Source organism: Mastomys coucha, unplaced genomic scaffold, assembly GCF_008632895.1.
Source record: "Mastomys coucha isolate ucsf_1 unplaced genomic scaffold, UCSF_Mcou_1 pScaffold15, whole genome shotgun sequence".
NCBI classification, from domain to species: Eukaryota; Metazoa; Chordata; class Mammalia; order Rodentia; family Muridae; genus Mastomys; species Mastomys coucha.
The window spans coordinates 37,234,265-37,255,450 of NW_022196897.1; the positions used below are offsets into that span (position 1 = coordinate 37,234,265).

The window sequence follows — 21,186 nt, forward strand, 5'->3', positions numbered from 1 at the left end:
TTCTTCTCTCCTTACTCCAAACCTCTGTACTGAGGCAGGGAAAGGGATGGACATTCTCTACCTATTCCCAGCCCAAAGTCTGTGCTCAGATAAGATGTGATGAACCAATGCTGTCTTTGCAGGAAGACCTACCAATGTGCCAAAGAAAGGAATGCAGTTCTGGGACCTCCTAGCTGCAGGACTGTGTAAATCACTCAACACTGATAAAGTTCAAGTTATGAAATTCAGTAATTTCCATTTTGCACCACAGCTAATTAGCCTAAGGAGAATGGTGACAGAGAATGCATTCCCAAACTTTTCACGAGGTAATCCTGGATGGCTGGCTCCAGACAGTCTTATATATAGTCACTTCCAAGACGCTACCTGCCAGGAACTAGCATTTAGTGAGTTATTCTCTCCTAGACATGATTCTAGGTGGTTGGGGGAAAAAATTAACCCACTCACTTGAGATCACTATTTTTTTTTTTTTTTTTTTTACTATTGTAGCATTTTTACAAGGAGGAAATTAAGGCACAGTAACTTGGCCAATGTTATACACTCATGCTGAGGGACAGCTGAAGTGATGGAAACCTATCGAACTTGTTCACTAAGCTGAGGCCTTTTTACCCTTACTATGTATGTCCAAAGAACCACTTCATCTTTTATCCTTTAGAGCAGGTTTTGAATGTGAAGTCTGTTTGCTGAGGGTCCAGGTAAGGGATTTCAGGCCTCCTCCTCTTGCCTGCAGAAGTGGACCTCAGAACCTCAGTTATAGTCAGAGGAGGTATTGTGCTATTTTCAATATTTCAAGGAGTGAAAGATAAATCACTCTTCTATGCCATGATCAGTATGGCTCAATCCTAGAAAGCCTGACTGGGGTGATGAAAGAATGAGGAAGGACAGACAGACATAGAGGAAAGCTGGGAATAGGAGGGTGGTGTTCACTCTGACCGAGGGCACCAAGCACAGCATCCCAAACCTTGGACGTTTGGTATGTATAGCAGAAGGGCAGGTTAGTTGGCCTTGGTGGGAGGTCTTTTTTAACAAGCTAAATCTGCTCCCATTACTTCCATTGCCTCTTAGCATCTTGGGTTCTGCACTTGCTAATTTTTACATTCATTGGCCAATGAAACATTTGTGGTTGGACCACGGAAGGCTTTTCCAACTCCCAGAGGTCTGAGGGATTGGTCCTTATCAGAAATTCACATTCAACTCAAGACGTCATCTACTTTATACATTTGCTTGGGGCTACCTCCACTCCCTACACTTTTAGGAATATTGAAACAATATGGGGCAATGAATATATAAAACAGTTGTTTTGCCTTTGTCCATATAACGTGATAATGTGATCACTTCATTATCTTTTGTGGATAAATAGTTTTCATGTCAATTATGTTTCCAGCCTTACAGTGTACAATAATTATTTTTTATATACACTTTAGATGAGTCCCTCTAAACATGAAATGGGTTTGGAGTGGGAACTAGACATAAATAGATGTTGGAAATGGAAACATTAGTGTCTTTGGGTCTGTAGCAAAGAGGGATCTGCTGCTCAGGGTCAGCATCAGTGAGCTGGTATGCTGTCACCCTCCTGTTCTGAGAGAAGGTGGTACTTCCTAGTGGTTTCTTATCCTTCTGTGCATACCAAATGCTTTTATTCCACACAGCTGTATTCCACACAGCTGTGAATGGCTTTCACTGAATCCAGGGGATGCTACCAACCAACTTTCAAAATGTAGTGAGGATGCCACATTGCTGGTTTCCTTTACACCCACCACCAAGTGACATACTCTAAAGCCGAACAAAGATGATGTGTTTTTGTTTTTTGTTTTTTTTGAGACAGGGTTTCTCTGTGTAACCCTGGCTGTCCTGGAACTCACTCTGTAGAGCAGACTGGCCTTGAACTCAGAGCACCTGCCTCTGCCTCCTAAATGCTAGGATTAAAGGTGTGCACTACCACCGCCCAGCCGAAGGTGCTGTTTTGCATTAACCATTATTTGGATTTTTTTTTTTAATGCACATATGTATACAGACAAAAGGCTGTATGGAGGCCAGAGGACAAGGAAGAACATTTACCTCCTTCAAAGCAGGATCTCTCATTGGCCTGAATCTTACCGAGTAGGCTAGATGCTGCCTGGCTAGTGAGTTCCAGGGATCCTCCTGTCTGTGTCTGCTCAGCTCTAGCATTATAAGCCTTCACTACCATGCCTGGCAGCTTTTATATGGATGCAGGGCATGGAGCTCAGGTCCTGCCCTCCCACTCCCTTAAGAACTAGACCACTAGAAGGAACTGCCGTGTTTAATTGTACGATAGGTTGGTAACTGGGAACTGTCAGGCCAGCTGCACCATTCATTGTTTGTATTTTTGAATAAGCCGTATGTACTCATGGATGGAAAAACCAGACTACTGAGGAATATGCACTGAGGACTCTTCTTGTTACTTCTGTCCTCTCATTCTTTATTTCTTTACCCGTCACTCTAGCTACAGACCTTCACATCTGTTAATTTTCCATATATGCTTGTTGCATGTATTTATGTATATACAAGTAGACACATGCAATGGTTTCTATCCCATTGTTCTAAAATCCAAGAGGTTACATGATGTGTGTGTGTGCATGCATGCATATGCATTTATTTTAATTTATTTAATTAATTTTAATTTTAATTTTTTTGTCCAATCATTTGGTGTCACAGACAGTGGTGTATTGAATATCATTGGAGGATATCACTGAACATGAATGCAGGAAGGAATTTCCAGAATTAGGATTTGGGGTCAAGGCTGAATGCATCTAAGAGTTGAATACACTTGTGAATTGTTCTTTAACAGCTGGGATCCCACCATTACCATATGTAAAGGCGTAATTTTTGAGGGTTCCTCACAAGACAGAATCAGTAAGCATGTTAACTTATCAGATTGGCCAAAATCTAGAAAACTGACAATTTCATTTTGATTTTCATTTCTCCTGTTTGAAAATGTGCCTAACTTTTTTTTAAAATGATGTTTAAAGACTTATTTATGCTCTGTAACACAGTGATGTCTTTTGACAGTTTTCCTATTCATTGCTCATAAGTTTCTTATAGAATCTATGCTAGTAGTTGTTTTCATAACAGCAAAATTACCTGAGTTTTTTGGTTTTGTTCGTTTTCTGTGATTTGAGTTGAAAATTGTTTTCCCAGGTTGTTACTTGTTCTTGTCTTTACTTATGGCATATATATTTTGCATATTGAACTTTAAAAAACTATGGTTGAATTACTGAAACTTTATTTTTCCGTTTCCCATGTTTTATCCATGATTGGAAGGACCTTTCCCCATGCCGAGTACACCATTCTTAGTTTCTTCTGTTGCTTAAGAGTTATCATGAAATAGTTTGAGGCATACATGAATTAGAGGACATAGTGTAACAACTCCCAGGCACCCAGCATCCACTTTTAGTCATTTGAATATTACCCAATCTTTTTTATTACCCAACTCATATTAGAACATTAATACAGAAATCCCAGATATCATACTATTTCCTTGATAAGTACATCAATATATGTTAATGACATAAGGATTTTTAAAAGAATATACTTTCATAACATTATTATGCCAAGAAGTTTTCTGGGATTTTATAGCATTGGATTCTTTATATCACACAGGGTGTGGATTCAGTTTTATTTTTTTCTCCCATTCTGCTCTCACAACTTAACTTTTTAAAGTCTGTTTTAACTTGCCAGTTTAATTAAGGGTTTTTCTTTTTTGGACTTTCTATTCTGTCCTCCTCGGCTGTCTACTTACAGTATTGTACTCCTTAAATTACTGAAATATTAGAGTATTTTAATGACTATTAGGACTACTATTTAAATGGAGTGATAAGTCTCTACTCAATCCACACTGTATAAAGGTGGCAGAAAATATGATTTACAATGCAGATTCTTCATATTGGTAACTTAGAAACTGACAGTGTAGGACAGGGGCTGAGGTGTGTGAGAGTGTGCTCCCAAGGAAACGTCCAGTAAAGCAAACTGTACTGAACAGCTTCTTAAACTGTGGCTCACAACAGTAGGGTCACAAAACTTTGGCAGGAGTGAGTGACAGATTTTGAATGTGCAAGGACCTCAAATTAACTCAAGATTAAAAGTAAGTTCATCAGGGGTGTCTCTGCAGTGCTGGTCTCTGCCCCCCCATGTAGTTTCACTGCTACCTCGGTTCTGAACATACAGCATGCATGCCTTGCACTGTGCATGCCTACACTCCCTATGACATCAACGAGTACTGCCTGCCTGAAAACCAAGCTAGATTGAGACTTTGTTACATTATGATTGGGTTTTGTTGGTGGTGGTTTATTTTATTTTATTATTTTATTTTACCATCAACACAAAGTTTTCGACTCTTATAAAAAACATGCTTAATTATAGAAAACAAGGAATCTTAATATTTTCCTTCCATCATTTCTCAGCTAATATGCATGATAACAGTGTATCTTTGGGTTCTATTGCTTTAGAGTGTTTGATTTTAAAACTTGCAAATTGTGTTGCTGATGTGGCATAAAATGATACAAATCATAAAATGTTGTGGTTATGATAAAATCATAAAAATGTTAGCTTTGGATGAGGGCAGAATTTCCAACAACTTCTAAAATGGCCATAAACATTATTTCTGCATTTTGTACAGCACATTAATACAAAGTGGCGTTCTCAGCATTGACTACTATAAATCAATATCAGTCAACTCTGAAAAGTGTAGAAGATCCTCTTGTCCTGCAGAATCAAATATTCAGCCACAATTTAAGATTTTTATTTTGATATTTATTTTTTATAGGGAGACACTCACACAGTATGGCATATACATATAGAGGTCAGAAAACAGATCTTTTCTTCCACCACATTTATCCTGGACTTTGAACTCAGGTCTTCAGTCTTGACAGCAGGCACCTTCAGCCGCTAGACTATCTCACTAGTCCAAAATTCAATTCTCCCTGTAAAATTAGACCAGTTTATCTATCTTATTAGTATACAAATATTTTCTCATCTTAAATAGTACAATAATAATGTATGTCAAAGAGCTGCTTTAAAATAAAATTTGTTCTGACCTGCGGCAAGTCAGGGTTAGATCTGTATACCTATTTTATAGGCCTGAAATGCATAAAAATTTCTCAGGCAACATGGAATCATGAGTGGGAAAAGTTTCTCTGCTCTATAGCATAGGCTGGAAAACAGTGATTGTAAAAGACTGGGAGCTTGGAGCAGGTAGAGGATGATGAGGAATCAAGAGAGAAGAGGCACAGCCTTGCAGGCTGACGCTTGCTTCTTTCTGGACACTAGCCTACCCTGGGTCTCCTTCTGCAGAATCCGAAAGGCAGACAGTAGAGAGAGCTGCAGTGTTTGCCCTATGCTGAGCTGTGGGGACGAACTGGTGACCCGAGAGTGCTGCAGAGCAGGGCCCTCGTCGACTGTGTCAAGAAGGCTCTACCGCTGTGTTGCTGTTTTGAGCAGTCTGCTGTCTCAGCACCCAGTGACCTTGGCCCCAAGCCTGCCTGTGCACCAGTGGCTCTGAAGGCATGAGTGGGAGCCTTACTGTGTGCTTCCTGAGAAGCTGGGTGAAGATATGTCATTCTTAGCCTTATTTCCAAAGGACAGGACCAAATCTATCCAGTCACACATCTTCCTGAAGAAGATCTGGGATAGTGACTTCTGTCTGTTGCTGAGTTAGGGTAGACATGGCACTAGGATTTTGAACATGGCCTTTCATTGAACTGCTCCTATCTGCCTATACTTTTAACAATATTCAGTAAGAAATAAATAGGCAAAATGCAGTACATTGGTGTAGATTCTAGAGTGGGCAGAGAGACTGAGCCAGATTCCTGTATGATGACACAATTCCCTAATAACTTTGGCACAACCTGTGACCTCCCCAGCCCTAATTTCTCCTTACACCCGTGGCAATGACCACATCGTGCTTACCTCACAGCCATGTGTGGAGAGTTAATTAGTTTCAGATGGGAAAGTTCTCCAGGCATGAATCATTGTATAGTGAATGTGCTAATTTGAGACTTAAAGACCTTTGCGTTGAGATAATCTTCTGCTGCCCAAGCCCACATGCTAAAGGGTAAATGAAAACTGCTCTACTTTGGCGTCAAGGGACTAAGCATTGCAAGGTGATCAAAAGGACACAGTTAACTATTTTCCCTGACTGTCCTATAGTGGTCAGCCATGTGACTTCAGAGGTGGGTAGAAGTTAGGAAGTACAGGGCCAGTGCTCTCTTCCAGAGATGCTGTAGCCATTATGAAAGACAGCTACCAGGAGTTGTGACTGCACACACTAGGACTCATTTTTATCCATTGATGGCTGTGAGCTCAGCGTGGATTGCATGGGCTCCACCTCTGGCATACCACACTAAGCAGTACAGGTCTCTGGTGTGTGACCCCAGTGTTCTTACCTTCTGAATGCCTCCTGAATGAACCCCACAGCCAGTTCTATCTTTAAATACTTTCAATGAGGAGAATGTTCTTGTCCATTCACACTTCATTCACACAAAAGGAATAAGAAGAATCTTCTTTTGGTCTCTGTTGCATGCCACTGTTTGTAAAAGTACACTCATGGTGTGCTTTGTTTTAAGCACAAAGTGGAAGGGGCTCTTTTAGGCATAAGCAAAGAACACCCTGTTTGCCAGCAAGGAATTTTATGGCCTGGAAATTGGCATAGAATATGGATGAGATCTCAATGTGAATTTTTAGCTAACTTTTTTTTCCCTTTTGAATTAGGTGTCCTTGAATGAGAGAAACAAGAAATAGAAGAGGAAGAGGAAGACTTGGATAAGCAAGGTGAGTTCAAGTACACAAGGAAGTGAAGCAAAGGGATTCCCTTTACTTGGGCAAGTAAGTCTCTTGAGAACATTGTCCAGGGGTGGGGTGAGGTGGGGTCAGAAGGCTTGGGGTATGAAAGGCAAAGGGACATCAGAAGAGTGAGAAAGGATGCTTCTCAGCTTCTTGTTGAGGCAAAACACCACTTTTCAACTTCGGGGAGAAAGGGTTTATTTTGTTTGGTGATTTTAGAAGCTGAGTAGATGGGTTGTCTCTGCGCCATGATGAGGCAGGATATCATGGTGGGCAGCAGAGTCACCGACCGCATAACGGCCGAAAAGCAAGCAGACAACAAAACAAAACAAAAACACAACAACAACAAAGCAAAACAGAGCTCAGAGAGGAGGAAAAAAGGTAGACAGAGGCAAGACAAGAACCCAAAGACAGCTCTCAAAGGTGCACTGTCTTCAAGTATGTTCCACTCCCTCAGCTTCTAGGACCTCCCAACTGTCCATCTAGGTGTGAGTCCATCAGAGGACTAAGCCAGTCATGGCGGCAGAGTCCTCAGGATCTGACTTCTCAAACTCTGACCACTGAGCATTATTATTATATTGTAGGACCTCCTCACATGAGCCTTCGATGGACATTTAAGATTTGAACAATAACAGATAGGTTGTTAATTTAAAGAGAGAGGCTCTCAATTTAAGAGAGAGAAAACCAACATCAAGTGAAAATCCAATGTTTTTTTAAATAGAATGTCTTAGGACAGACACTATAGAGCAGAACATAGTTCAATTAATAGATAGAGGTTTCAGTAGTCCATGTATCAGTTACATTCAAATAGACTTGTTTCCATGCAGATATGTATAACTACATACACATATCTGTATATTATAATTCAGTGAGAGGGAACATTATATTAGTAACATCCCGTGTTCATATTTTAAGGTTTTTTTGTCTAACATGGCTCACCTCTCTCTGCCTTTTAATGATACACTTCATGATGGTAGGATTAGGAACCACTAAATCTTGTTGGGGTTGCAATATTTGAATGAACTTATAAAATATTCATCTACATTTATCTTCTGATACAGAACTCAGCGCTGTTTTCATTTTCTCACTGACTGATTTGCTGCATGATCCAGTTGTTGGTTCCTCATAACTCAGAGAATGTAACTAGTTCTCCTCCTTGCTGGTAACAAGACTTTATGCACTATAGCTTTCCTGTGACCACTCTGCTACATTAAAGTGCAGTGATGTCCAGAGTGGGTCTTTTCTGATGTTCAAGATTCATTTGGAGTTCTGGAAGGAACCAGGTGGCATAATCAATTGGTATTATTTCAGAAAGTTAACAAGGCACAATTCACAGGGGCCAGGAAGCCATCAGCAGAACACCAGACTCCAGATCAGTAGCACAGAAGAGTCATTTCCATTTTAACTCAGGTCCAAAGGACAAGGGGAAAATGGTTACCAGTATCTAAGATGTACTAGGTGTGACATGACTTTGGTAGACACCATGGGACATAGTGGAGGTAGTCACGGAAACAGATGCCCAGCCTGACTTTCCAACCATCTTGCTATCCATGAGTTCTTGCTGTTGGCCAAACCAAACCTGAGTCACTGGGAAGGCATGCTTGCCTTTGCAGCACAGGTCAGGGTGGAGAGAGATGGAGGATGGTGGGTCTGGACGGTCAAGCAAAGAGTAAGAGAGGTCGTTTCCTGCCAGCTGGGGAACATTATGTTGCTACAGTGTATTTAAAGGAATGTATGCATTGAACCACGTACCAATAGGTTAGACCCTGCTGAGTAAGTCTTTAGTTGCTGAAACTCGAGTTCTCATAGTCTCCATGTGGGGAAACTGATGGAGTAAAAGCTTGCTCACTTAGATAAATAATCACAATGGAAATGAAAAGCCTGTTTGGAGAAAAGAAAAATAAAATACTTTTAATTGGTAGTGCCTTGCTTGTAATGTCTAAAACTCTTAGAGACAGACCTTAAGCATATTTCCAAGGAAGGATTGGAACTTGCTCTGCCCAGTTCCAAGAAGCCTGTCTTTGCTCCTTTTTCACATGCCATGGTTATAGATACAGACCACCACACCCAACTTTTACCTGAGTAGATCTGAACTCAGGCCCTCATGCTTGTCCAGCAAGCAATTTACCCACTAAGCCATCTCCTAAGCACCCATGAAGGTCAGCCTCAGCCTTGTAGCTTACAAATGAGCTTCAGTATTTTCTTAGCTAGAAACCATTATATGAGCTAGGACAGACATAATGGTTTTGTGAATGAGAAATAGTTGAACTGAGCCTTCCAACCAGGACAGAAAGTATGACACACATTTAAAATATGAAATGGTATGTGACAGCCCAGAGTTTATGGCTTCTTAAAGCAAATGATATAAGAACTTCTGAATGCTTGTTGTGTGACAAGCCTTTTCCTGGGGAGATGTAACACATGTCTACTTACCCCAACAGGCAGCCTGTAACAGACCAAAGTATGGGCACTATCAAATTCCAGCATGGTGAACCAATGCATTTTATTGAGGTTATTTACAGGAATATGGGTGCAGAATTACTTATAGGTATAGAAATGACTCAGACACAGCTGAATCCACCAAAGCCTGCCCCAGAATAGATGACAGCTTACAAAACTGGGAACCTAGAGCATGTTACACATAGTGAAGGCACCTTGTCAGGTAGAGAGTGTTCTTTCCAGGAAGCTCAGATGGCCTAAGCCTCTTCCAGATACCTCATCTGGTCTTTCAGGACATCTTGACTTGTCTGAGAATAATTCTCAAGCAGTCTTTATTTTTCACTCTTGGGAGGGAGGGGTCTAGTGAATATGATCAGTTTCAGGAACTTCCAAAATCTATTTTGAGTTGTTTACTTCCTGTCTTAAGGAGTTTCTCTATGAGATGGAATGTTTCAGTCCAAGGATGCCCGGAAATTTTTGTCCCATGTGTTCTAGTTTTCAGAGGTTTTAAATACTGCCTTCATATGTGCTCAGGTAATCATAGAATTTGAGAACTGAAAGCATACATGTTGAGCTCGAGTCCTATCTTGTCAGCTTCTGAGCAACAAAACTGAAATTGGCCATTTCGATAACTCACTGCAGAACAATAGTTCTCTACATTAAGCCTTCTAAGTGACTTGGTAAATGGACAGTGTGGCAACATTTTAATTTTTCTTTTCCTTTAATTCCCTAAACATTGCAAAATGCATGTATGATATTTCTATTTTACTGATAGGAAACTGAGACTCAAAGCAATTGAGTGGGAGGCAATAGAGGTGACAGTCAGAATTTCTGCCTCAGCCTGGTGCCTCCAAAGGCCAATTTTTCCCCATTACACCAGGCAGCAACTTCACTTGACTTTACCCTTGTGGGACTGTGAACCATGTTACCAGCCATTAAATATCGTTTTTCATGTTGCAATTAAAACACTATTTAATGTACATAATTTTTCAGTTTCTTCTGGGAATACAAAATTATGCACATATATATCTTTATATATGTACATTTCCTTCTGCTCTGAGTAGTAATAGTGGCGATTTATAGTGCAAGTGACACACCGTAACTTTGCTATATATGCAAGATACAGAATTTTTTCCTTAGGACTGCTTTTATAAGCTTGTCAGCTTCCAGAGAGTTCTTTGAATAATCTGTTCTGGATTTTGTGACTTTGCAAAAGTCAGCACAATATTCTTTTGCCAGAGCATGTAGTTTATTGTTGGTTTTTAAATGCCCTCCCATTTCAGAAGATCTGTAGACATGTTCCTTGCTTGCACAGTATATTTTTAGGTGGAGACTTGAGAATGAAATTGAGCTTGTAGGGGTTTTGTAAACAATGACTAGTGACATAAAGTGGCAGGACAGTGTGTAATACCTGTTGGGCTCCTACTATTCTCCCCACAAGCAACTGTGGGTGCTGTAAACAGTGAGATTATTGGTGCACTGGTTGCTTTATTTGTCAACTTGACACAAGCCAGGATCAACTGAAAAAAAAATGCATTTGTCAGGTTAGCCTGTAGACAAGCCTGTGGAGCATTTTCTGGATTAATAATTGATGTGGGAGACCCAGTCCACTGTGAGTGGGTACTCCTGCTGGGAAGGTGGGCCTGGGTTATAGCAAAGCAGCTGAACAAGCCATGAGGACCAAGTCAGTAAGTATTGTTCCTCTTGCTTCAGTTCCTGCCTCACTTGAGTTCCTGCCTTGGCTTCCCTCAGGAATGGACTGTCACCTGGAAGTTTAAGATGTAATAAACCCTTTCCTCCCCACATTGTTTATGTTCATGGTGTTTATCACCACAGCGGAAAAGTAAACTAGGCTAATTGGTAATTCACTCTCTTAATCAGAGTTGTAGTTATGCATTTACAGCCTGGTTTAAGCCATCAAGTAACCCCATAAAATACAAGTATGCATTAATCCTCTCTGTCTGTCTGTCTGTCTCTCTGTCTCTGTCTCTCTCTGTTCCTCTCTCTGTGTGTCTCTTGGATATCATACTTTAAAATTACAAAGTATCTGAGTTCCATACTTATTGGCCATGTATTGACTCACAATTAGATTTAAACTGATTTGCATACTGATGTCACTTTATCATTAGCACTATTTTAGGCATCATCATGGACCTGGTCACATACAACAGATAAAGAGTTACATCTTTGGCATCACCAAACATCCAGCTTTATGCTTAGAAATGTCACTTCTATGAGATTTTATTCTTGCATTTGGAGATAACTTTTCTGTTTGTATTTTTTTAAAGCAGTGTAATGGGATCTAGAGTATTATGGGAATACCATATTACATTTCTGAGTCTTAATGCATGACTAGAATTCTCCATTAATCTACCCCCATCAGTATCATACTTTATTAGAAGTGGAGGATGTGGAGGTGTACAATTTTTCACCTTCCCATTTGGCTGCAATAGGAAGAATTTCTGAGTCCACTTAAGAAGGGAGTTCCCAGACCTCAACATTGTCCCACTAGGGACAAATATGGAATAAGTTTGCACAATTGTATCTCTTGATCTGATCTTTAGTCTGCTGGTAATGATGTATATAGGAATGGGGGGAGGGAAAAGAAGGTGAATTTGGTGCTTAAGTTTCTTAAGGTTAAATCAAAAGTACTAGTTACTCTCAATTCGTGCCATAGCCTAAGTTACCAGCACAACTGTAAGCCTACTTCCTTATTGCTAATGCGGACAATACTTCTTAGCCCTGTGATTGTCTGATTAGTAAATATAGATCCGGAATTTTATGCTGGGTCTTTTTGAAGCTAAGGCTGTTGGTTTTCTTTCCCTGGAAGATTGTCAGCCACAGCTTCGATACATTGTCTCCTTGTACTAGTAATATGTGGGAACTTGGGGGTTTGCTCTTTCTTGCTGCTGTTTTAAACTCCGTACTTGGCAGAATACTTGTAAGGGAGTGACTTCAAATTTCAAGATGTGGAGAAGTTACAGCCCTTTACAAGCTTTATGTCACATAGAGAACAAACCATCAAAGAAGCTTGAAACTGAAGCCCCAGAAACTGGCTCCCAAGGCTAGACTCAGCTCCTCACCTAGCCTTCAGCTACTCTGCAGGGAGAGGGTATAATACACATCCCATGACATTCTTCCAAAATTTAATAGGACCATGAATGTCTCTTTTTACCAGCTTGGTTTTCCAGACAGAAGCACCCACAGCCTACTCTGGCTCTGAATAGTGACGTTTCCTTCTGGCACAATGTTCCCTTTCCAAAGGAGTGTTTTCATTTATTCCAGTCTTTTTCAGTCAGATTTCAGCACCCATTTTGGATTTCCACTTGGCCCTCAGTTCATTTTACAAGGGAAACCGGCTCATTAAGAGTGTTGCGCCAGAGTGGCTGACTGCAGAGTCAGTGGCGCTTGCAGGGAGGCATGGATGTGAGTGTTGACGGGAGTGTTGGACTTAGACAGGCTGCTTCCCTTCAATTATCTGTTCATTATTTCATTAGCAGCTGAAGGTACTCCTGCACTTGCTGACTCATGCTTTGGGAATCGAGTAAGCAATGCAGTATTGACTGGCTCATTTTGGTCTTTGGGTCTCTCTTGGGAGTCCATCATTTAACAGTCTTGGATGCCCTGCCAGCCCCTCAGTGCAGATGCCTTTGTTTGACTCACTACTTACTACTGCTCTGTCCAGGTCAGAGATAATGATGTTGGTTCTGTTCCAGAACATATTTACTGACTATGTGGTGTGTGCTGAGCATACATCAAGGGATTTATTTTTAATGCGCATCTTTTTACTGCCTCAAAAGCTGTCAGCTTGCTTCTCAAGATCCCCACCAGCTTTTCAGAGGACGATGGCATGTTCAGAGCACCAGGGCCTAGGAAGTTGTCCCGCTTCTGAACCGCATGCCCTCCCATGAATCAAGTCTTTTATTCTGGGCAGGTATGGGCCAGTCTCAGGAGGGGGTTCCTTAACTTACAAATCTGGCTACCTGCCATTCTCTGGAATGCCTGAGAGTTGCTTCCTGTATTTTTACAAATGTGCCTCGAAGAAATCTCTCCCCTCTCCTGGCAAAGAAACTGTTTGCATTCTGGAGCAAGTTAATGTATCATCTAAAGAAGGGACTCAAAACACAGGGAAGACCAGCACCGCACACACAGGGTTTCTGCCCAATCCTGTCTCTGGGAAACATGGACGAGACTAGTAAGCTGTCTTAGAGAAAGACATTTAGAGCGTCCACTGAGTGTGAGGGTTGCATACATATATCCCATGGTGTACAGTGGAAGTTTTGTCTTAGTGTCAGAATAAAAGAACATGCTCACAGGAAGCAAAATCATTACAGCCATATTCTGAAGCACTACGCTGCATTTTCCACCATTATGTGGGTCTCAGAACCATTTGAGCTCCTCCACTCGGCAAGATAGATCTACACATACAGTTTTCCCAATTACCTTGGGAACCTCACGGGTTACCCCTCTTCTGACATGAAGATGCAACATTAGTCTGTGCAATGGCTGTGGAGAAAATAGCCTGGTTTACTCTAGCACATGTTATAGACCCCACCGCCTCCAGGGAGCAAAATACAAACTCCCCTGTAACATTGCCTGTGACAGAGAGGCAGGGAGTGCCTTCTCAGCAGTGTCCGCACAGATGTATTCTGTTTTCGAGGCTCTGTGCAATGATTCTCAGTGAACAGCAACCCCAGGACACTCTATTTAACCACTTGCTTGTTCACTACCCTAATGTCATCTGCCTATGAATAATAAAACAGTCGTGGTAACACAAACCTATATAGATATGTAGACACTGTTGTTCAGGAGACACTGTATGGTAATACATTATAAAACTTGCTCAGGAAATAGAAGACACTTTTATTTAGTTTGTTCTTCATTTGATAGACAAATCTTTTCGGTTTTGGAGGATATTGCTGTTTCTCTTCAAAGTAGGAATGAAAATATATTTAGGTTGTGTAGATACAACTCTATGGAACGTAAACTCTCTCTGTTTTGTATATCACTAATAGTCAAGTGGTACCATCTGGAAAATTTTGAAGGGAAACTTACTATATCAGTGGCAGTCTCCTGCCTCTGAGCCTCAGTTTCCCCAGTTACACAATGGTAATAACCCAGCTTCTACAGTGCTGCTTTAGAGCATGGAGAATCCAAAAAGACATGTTCATTTGGGTTCTTTTAGTTCGCTTTTGTATTTGTGTGTGTGTGTGTGTGTGTGTGTGTGTGTGTGTGTGTTTGGGGGGTACATACATGTGTACAAGTATGCTGGTGCTTATAAAGGTCAGAAAGCAAGTTTCCCAATCACTTTCCACCTTACTTAAAGTAGGATCTTTCATTGAACCTAGATGTCGCTGATTGGCTACGGATCCCCCTGTCTCCACCTTCCTGAGCTGAAATCATAGACACACACTGGCTGCTTGGCTTTTCACATGGATGCTAGAGTGCATCATCAAGCACTTTGCCGACTAGACCATTTGAGCTCCACTCTGTAGTTTGAGCCCTGCCAAGAACCCTTTGGTGAGTCGGAACTCTGCCTTCCTCTGCCTTCACCATCACTTGCATCCCTCTTATTCCAGGGGCAACAAACAAGACTAGGGATTTGCAATTGTCTCTACAGACACACAACATTTATGGTTTTTTTCTACTTCTTGATTTCCCTGGATCCAAATCTTTATGGTAAATGCTTATGTAATAAGGTTTCATCCACTAGCTGTCTATTTCCCCAAACCAGTACATTGAGTGCTTGAAACACACTTGCTATTATTACTTTTTAGTGTGTATGTGTGTGTGTACGTGGATGTATATGAGGTGTGTGCATGGATGCTCATGCCTATATGTGATGCAAAAGCCAGATAAGGGAATTGGTGTCCAACTATATAATTTTTCATTTCTTGTTCATGGGAGACCAAGAGCTAGACCAAGCCAGCAAGCCCGATCAGTCTTTCTGTCTCCACTTACACAACCCCAGGTTTCAGGCATGCCTGTGGAGTATAGCTGGTGCTTGTGGTGGTAACTTTTCATATGTATCTGAACTTATACCCTCACGTGCAGCAAGTAGGAACTCTTACTCACTGAGCCATGTGTCCAGACCTGTTTTCGGGAGTTCCTTCCATAGATTCTAGGTTACTTTTCCTTAGAGTTTAGGTTTAGCTTGTGTCTTCTCTTCATTTAATTCATCTGCTCAAATGTCTCTTACTCAGAGAGGTGTGTGCAGACTGTAATATGTGATATAACCCCTCCCTTCCTACTAAGGTATCACCTTATTGCTTTGCCTTTATGGCATTTATAACTGTATAATTTGAAATTACACACTCCCTTGGGTTGCCCTTTCCCTCAAAATGCAGTTTTCATGAAAGAAAGGGAATTGTTGGAAAGTCAATAATAACAATGTGTGACCCATAGAAGATGTCAGTAATGACATGTAGAATGAACGAATAAGCTTTGGTTTCAAAGGGAAATTACTTTAGGAAAACCAGGGATTTTGAGTTGTAGTTTTAAACTGGGAGCTTTTTCACCACACACTAAATGCTTACAAGAATTAACCAAAATCCAGGCACATAACTAACTAAATAATTCAAATGTTGTATGTGCTTTAGCCAATTTTATTCCTACACATCTACAGGGAAACATTACTAATCCTATTTCACAGCTCAAAATCTGTGTTATTGTGAGGTTAGTGAACTCGAGTCAGGCATCACAAGGGTTGGGTCTGGAACAGGTATGTAAGCCAATGCTCTTTACCACCCAATAGAAAGCACTCGATGAGCATAGTTTCTACTGTGGCTCAGCACTCCACCTCTGCCTCCATAGGCATGAAGTCATGGAAACCTCACTTCAAAACTGCCATTTCTTATGACTATATGACAGAGAAGGAAGCTGGGCTCGGGAAGCTTCAGAAAGTCATCTAAGGCCCCACAGCCGCAGTGATGAAAGAGAATCCAAGTATAGACCGTGGGCATCTGAAATCCATGATCTTAGGAGGCTGTCTGTATTACAGGGACAATGTGGATTGCTGTTAGAGCACAGTCATTCTGAGGCTTGAGGGGGAAAGAACTCATTATAGAGAGTCTCTCTTGGGATACTGGGTTCTAAACTTTGACTCTTGATTCATTGTAGCTTTGGGATGTACCACTTTAGATGCAGGACTAGGAAAAGCAGAATTGTTTCTCAATATAACCACTTGATTTGATAATGGAGTTGGCTATTTCTTCTGAAAGACCTTCAATAATGACATGTGTAAGCATAACTTCTAAAATTTCAATTTTGGTTATTAAAATGAACTAGAAAATATATTTAGTATTTCTGGGTCTATGTGCTGATGTAAACAAAACAAAATCAAGAAAGCTTAGCCGCCTTCTTAGAAATTCCATACCCATGGGCGTTCTTTCACTGCCTCTATCCGTAGTGACTCAGTCTTGTTCTCACAAAGATCCTCCATGGAGAGAAAGGTTGTTGCCACTACATTTTGTTTGGTACTCAGTTCAGTACCCTTGCTTACATGTTACTTACATGGAAAAGACACAAGAGAAGTAAAATTCCTACATTAGTCCCTGGACTTCAAAAAGTTAATGTGAAGAACCACGATGCATGAATATGTGGATATCAAACCGCTTTTCTTTGAAGATTTCCCTAAGTTGATTCAGCAAGAAGAAAATGAGTCTGCCTGATTCTATTGAACTCTAGCATTTCCACAGATATCTTTTTATGTGTGTTTTATTCATATAAGGCTATGTGATCCTATCTGAACCTGTATTTGATGCTCACAATTATCCAAATGTGTGGGTAGTGTGGGTATTATTAAGCCATTTTACAGATGAGGAAATTGAGGTTAATAGAGTTTAAAGAGCTTACCCAAGGTCAGGAAGCTAATGAACAGCAGATCCAGCACCTGAACCTTCGGACTCCAAGTTTGCATATTGTCTTTTGCAGCCCACACTCACCTTTCCCTGGCCAGACAACCTGTTAGTGATGAGACTGCAGATTTAGCTACTCCCACGAGGCTGGCTTCAAAGGGTAGAGCCTGTGGGTTCTGTGGGGTCCCAAAAGGTCATGTTCATTACTCAGCGCCGTGTGCATGTCTGTCATTCCTTTGAGTTTCAATCCCTTATGAACCCAGTCAATAATGTTTGTGGATCAGGAGGATACTATATTGTTTCCAGCACGTAACTTTTATGGCTCTCTCTGGAGCACCCTCGCGGTGGTTTGTCCTTGCACCCAGCGTGACAGGTGTTGGAGGAGCCGGCACCTCAAGTGCTGCTCCCTTCTCTAGCCTGCGTCTGTAAGCGCTAGGATCAGCAGACACTTTCATCCACACTTCCAGTGCCGAACTCACTATTTGTTCCACTAGCTTTACTTTCATGATTTCTCTCAGGATTTGATGGAGTGACAAACTTGATCAAATACCTCTGTTTACCCAGAGAAAGGACTTCAGGAAGAAGTGGTATAGGGACTCCAGGTAAATAAACCAGGAGCCAGGGTTGATTGAAGAAGGAAAAAATCCTATCATTAAGCAGAGCAGTGCCTAGCCATCCCCAGACAAAGGAGGAACCTGGGGTAGCTAGCTAGGCCAGTGCCAGAAGCTTGTGTTCCTGGACAGAGAGGAACACTGAGTGTCCGGTTGAAATTTTATCAGGCCAGGAGAAGGCAGTAATTACTTAACTTTGATCTGAATGATATGTGTGGCACCCTTTTTGACAGGTGGAATAATTGAGCTTTCCAAGCAGATGCAGAACATAACTCTCTTTGATGTATAAAAGCAAATGAGCTGATCTACTCTGTTTTCCTGGTAGACACACGACTTTGACCTGCCCAATCAGGGTGGACAGAATGCTGCTCCTCTGCCACATTCTTGCTGTGACCATCCTTCAGCTCTTGATCATCTCAGAGAACTGGGTGTTTGCTAAGAACATCAACTTCTACAATGTGAGGCCCCCTCTTGACCGTAAGTAGGGGCCATGGTCCTCATTCTGTATTCATGTGGTGTCCCCCTTGCCATCTACTACACCTTTCTAGAATGATTGGACTTACCTCGAGTGAAAGACATGCCTAGCCACTGCTGGGATGAGCCTGCATTAATGGAAAGCTTCTCTCTTCTTTAAAATCGTTTGGCCTCCTGCTATAGTCTTACATGGTTTCTCCTTTAAGAACACAAATGCAAATAAACCTCCTGTGAGTACTGTCTCTGATCATGGCCTGGCAGAGGAAGTTCAGGGATCTTTGTCTATTTCTTCATCAGAGAAAGTTGGCTATGGAAATTTCCTGCATAAATGATACAGCCATTCTTCCAAATGGGCATAAACACTTTTTGAAAACTCATCAGAAGGTTTGAAATTGGGAAGTGTGACCTGAGTCTTCATTACCATTTTATGCACAATTAATGTTGCACCAAAGTTTTATCTTTAATGTGGTAGCCAAATAATAATCCCGAGGATGAAGTGTGGGCCATGTTTTTCTCCTCCTTTCACCTCTCCTCTTTTAAAATGCGTTACTGATGCTGGTGATGCACAGCCAGGATAAGGGCTGTCTTCATCTTAGTTCTATGTGAGGTGCACATCATTGTTGTTCTTCACTCTTGATTTTCTGTATTCTTCAGGATGTTCCAAAGATTCTGTGTCTGTGTAGCTCCTCCACATGTATATGTGAATATGCATCTGTGTCTGTGTACATATATGTTATATAACCTCAAATACCACTTCCATCCTTGCCCACTGTCTTAACCCTTCTTCTTTCTTTTTTTTTCTTTTCTTTTCTCTCCTCCTCCTTCTCCTCCTCCTCCTCCTCCTTTTTTATTTGAGACAGGGTTTCTCTGTATAGTCCTGGCTGTCCTGGAACTAACTCTGTAGACCAGGCTGGCCTTGAACTCAGAAAATCCGCCGCTTCTGCCTCCCAAGTGCTGGGATTAAAGGCGTGGGCCACCACTGCCCCGACTAACCCCTCTTATTTCTGAAGATTAAATACTAATAGAATCATACCATGGATCTTTCAAAATAGCTTCTGGAGTCATTTCATTTTGGGACACAGGCATTCCAAAGGAGAGGATGTCTTGTATGTTTTGTTTCATCTAATAAAGTTGCAAATTTTGTGCTTTTGATGTTGGAAATTTTTGTCCTCTAGTGACTTTACATCATTCATTCATTCTCCTTCTTCTTTTTTTTTTTTTTAAAGCCACACCATTCCCAAACAGTTTCAAGTGTTTTACTTGTGAAAATGCAGGGGATAATTATAACTGCAACCGATGGGCAGAAGACAAGTGGTGTCCGCAGGGTGAGTATCCGAGCTTGGAAGATTCTTCCAGATTCTTTTGTGACCTTATTTATTTAGATCTTTCTCTTAGCTGGAGGGAGATGTCTTATATTATAGATTAGTATGCAAACACAGGCCAGTGGGATTCTAATAGGGTCCTGGATCTCTTGTGAAAGACTATGCAAACACCAGAGTATTCTGAGAGAATCTGGGCATGGGTGACACACACACACACACACACATACATACATACATACATACACACACACACACACACACACACACACACACACACACACACACACACTGGGCATGCACTTGTATGCATGAAGAAAAATGTCTTAAAAGGTGTTTATCAGGAAGACAGGAACTTCAGTGTTGACTAAGGCATTCAAATAATCCCAGAAATGTTTGATGCTTGATGATACCCTAGGAAAGTCATATTTAGTTTTAAAGCAAAGAAAGGGTTCTGCACTCTACTCTAGAGATTCATTGTTGCTTAGGAAGTTCATTCACTCCCCTAACAAACATCTGACTATTCTTGGTAGTTTACTGACACATCTCCAGTGCCCAATCTGGTGCCTGGATCCTAATATGCACTCAGTAAATACTTGCAGAAAGATGAGTAGATGCCTTTGACTAGGTAGCCACGGGGAATCTTTCCTCAATAGCCACTAAAACAAATACCTGAATGGGCAAGAGAAAGAAGCCTGAAGGAAAAGTGTTCCTGGAAGGGAAAGCTCAAATGTAGAGGCTTCCAGAAGCAAGAGGTGTGTGGATTCTTCAGTGAACACAAAGAGATCGGCCACTGTGGCACAGTGGGAGATAGAGGAACAAACTGAGAGAGACCCCCGTGCAAAGACCTGCAGAGATTTTTTTTTTTCCAGAGAGAGTATGGAAGTCAGAGTGCGCAGTGTGGACTGTGAGCTGAAACATTGCTGTTGGACAGTTGGAGACAAGAGTCAAAGAATACATCAAATGGGGACTGTCATAGCATTTGGTTGGAAGATGGCAACTCCCTGTAGGTGGTAGAAATAGAGTTGTGAAGTAATGGAATGTTTCCATACAAAGTTAGAAGTAAAACAGACAGAATATGCTTCTAGGACTTTGGAACTGAGGGAGCTATAACGAGACTGGGCCGTTCTGATTTTAGGTTGTCAGATGCAATGGCCTAAGAAAAACAAATAGCAGAACAGACCTCCAGAATTAGAAATTGCTAGTTTGCATCTATTACCATGAATCTTTGGGAGTTTCTATGGCAGTATTTGTAGTAGTAGAATGGCCTAATTTTTTGCAGATAGAGGAAACCTGTGGAATTCCCTCCATCCTCTAAAAAAAAAAGTCCTACAGGATATATTCTGAGAATCACCACTAAGTTAAGTGTTCATGCCTGTAGCATCCATATGGTCAATGTTTCTCATTATCTTTGCTTCTAGAAGAAGCAATTATTATAATCTTTTTTTCTCTTGGGGTTCTTTTACATTTCAGTAGAGTGAGTGCTCTTACATTGTTACAGGCTTGTACATGTGTGATTGTGGGCATCTTCCTTCATGTTTCCACAAAAAATTTTTCTTAAGTGTTTTAAAGGATTTCTTTTTCTATTTAGAACTTTATAGATGCACATAATTTATTTTAATAAATCCTCTCCCTTTCATTCTTCTCCAGTTTCTCCCTTACATACACCTCTGTTTTCCCTCGATTTTAAGG

The 21,186-nt window shown here is 41.1% G+C and overlaps 1 protein-coding gene across 6 annotated transcripts in view; it reads left to right on the top strand.

The window, feature by feature from the left end:
- The window catches only part of Lypd6b (LY6/PLAUR domain containing 6B), a 188,966-nt gene that overhangs the window by 161,359 nt on the left and 6,421 nt on the right, over positions 1 to 21,186 (top strand). For 5 of the 6 annotated variants that reach the window (XM_031370188.1, XM_031370186.1, XM_031370189.1 and 2 more), the window contains 4 exons: positions 6,724 to 6,783; positions 14,583 to 14,754; positions 18,027 to 18,178; positions 19,402 to 19,500. In XM_031370188.1, the coding sequence (XP_031226048.1) occupies positions 18,064 to 18,178; positions 19,402 to 19,500 (214 nt within the window). In that variant the 5' untranslated portion in view covers positions 6,724 to 6,783; positions 14,583 to 14,754; positions 18,027 to 18,063. The remainder of the gene's footprint in view (positions 1 to 6,723; positions 6,784 to 14,582; positions 14,755 to 18,026; positions 18,179 to 19,401; positions 19,501 to 21,186) is intronic. The other variant, XM_031370187.1, reaches the window with a different exon arrangement.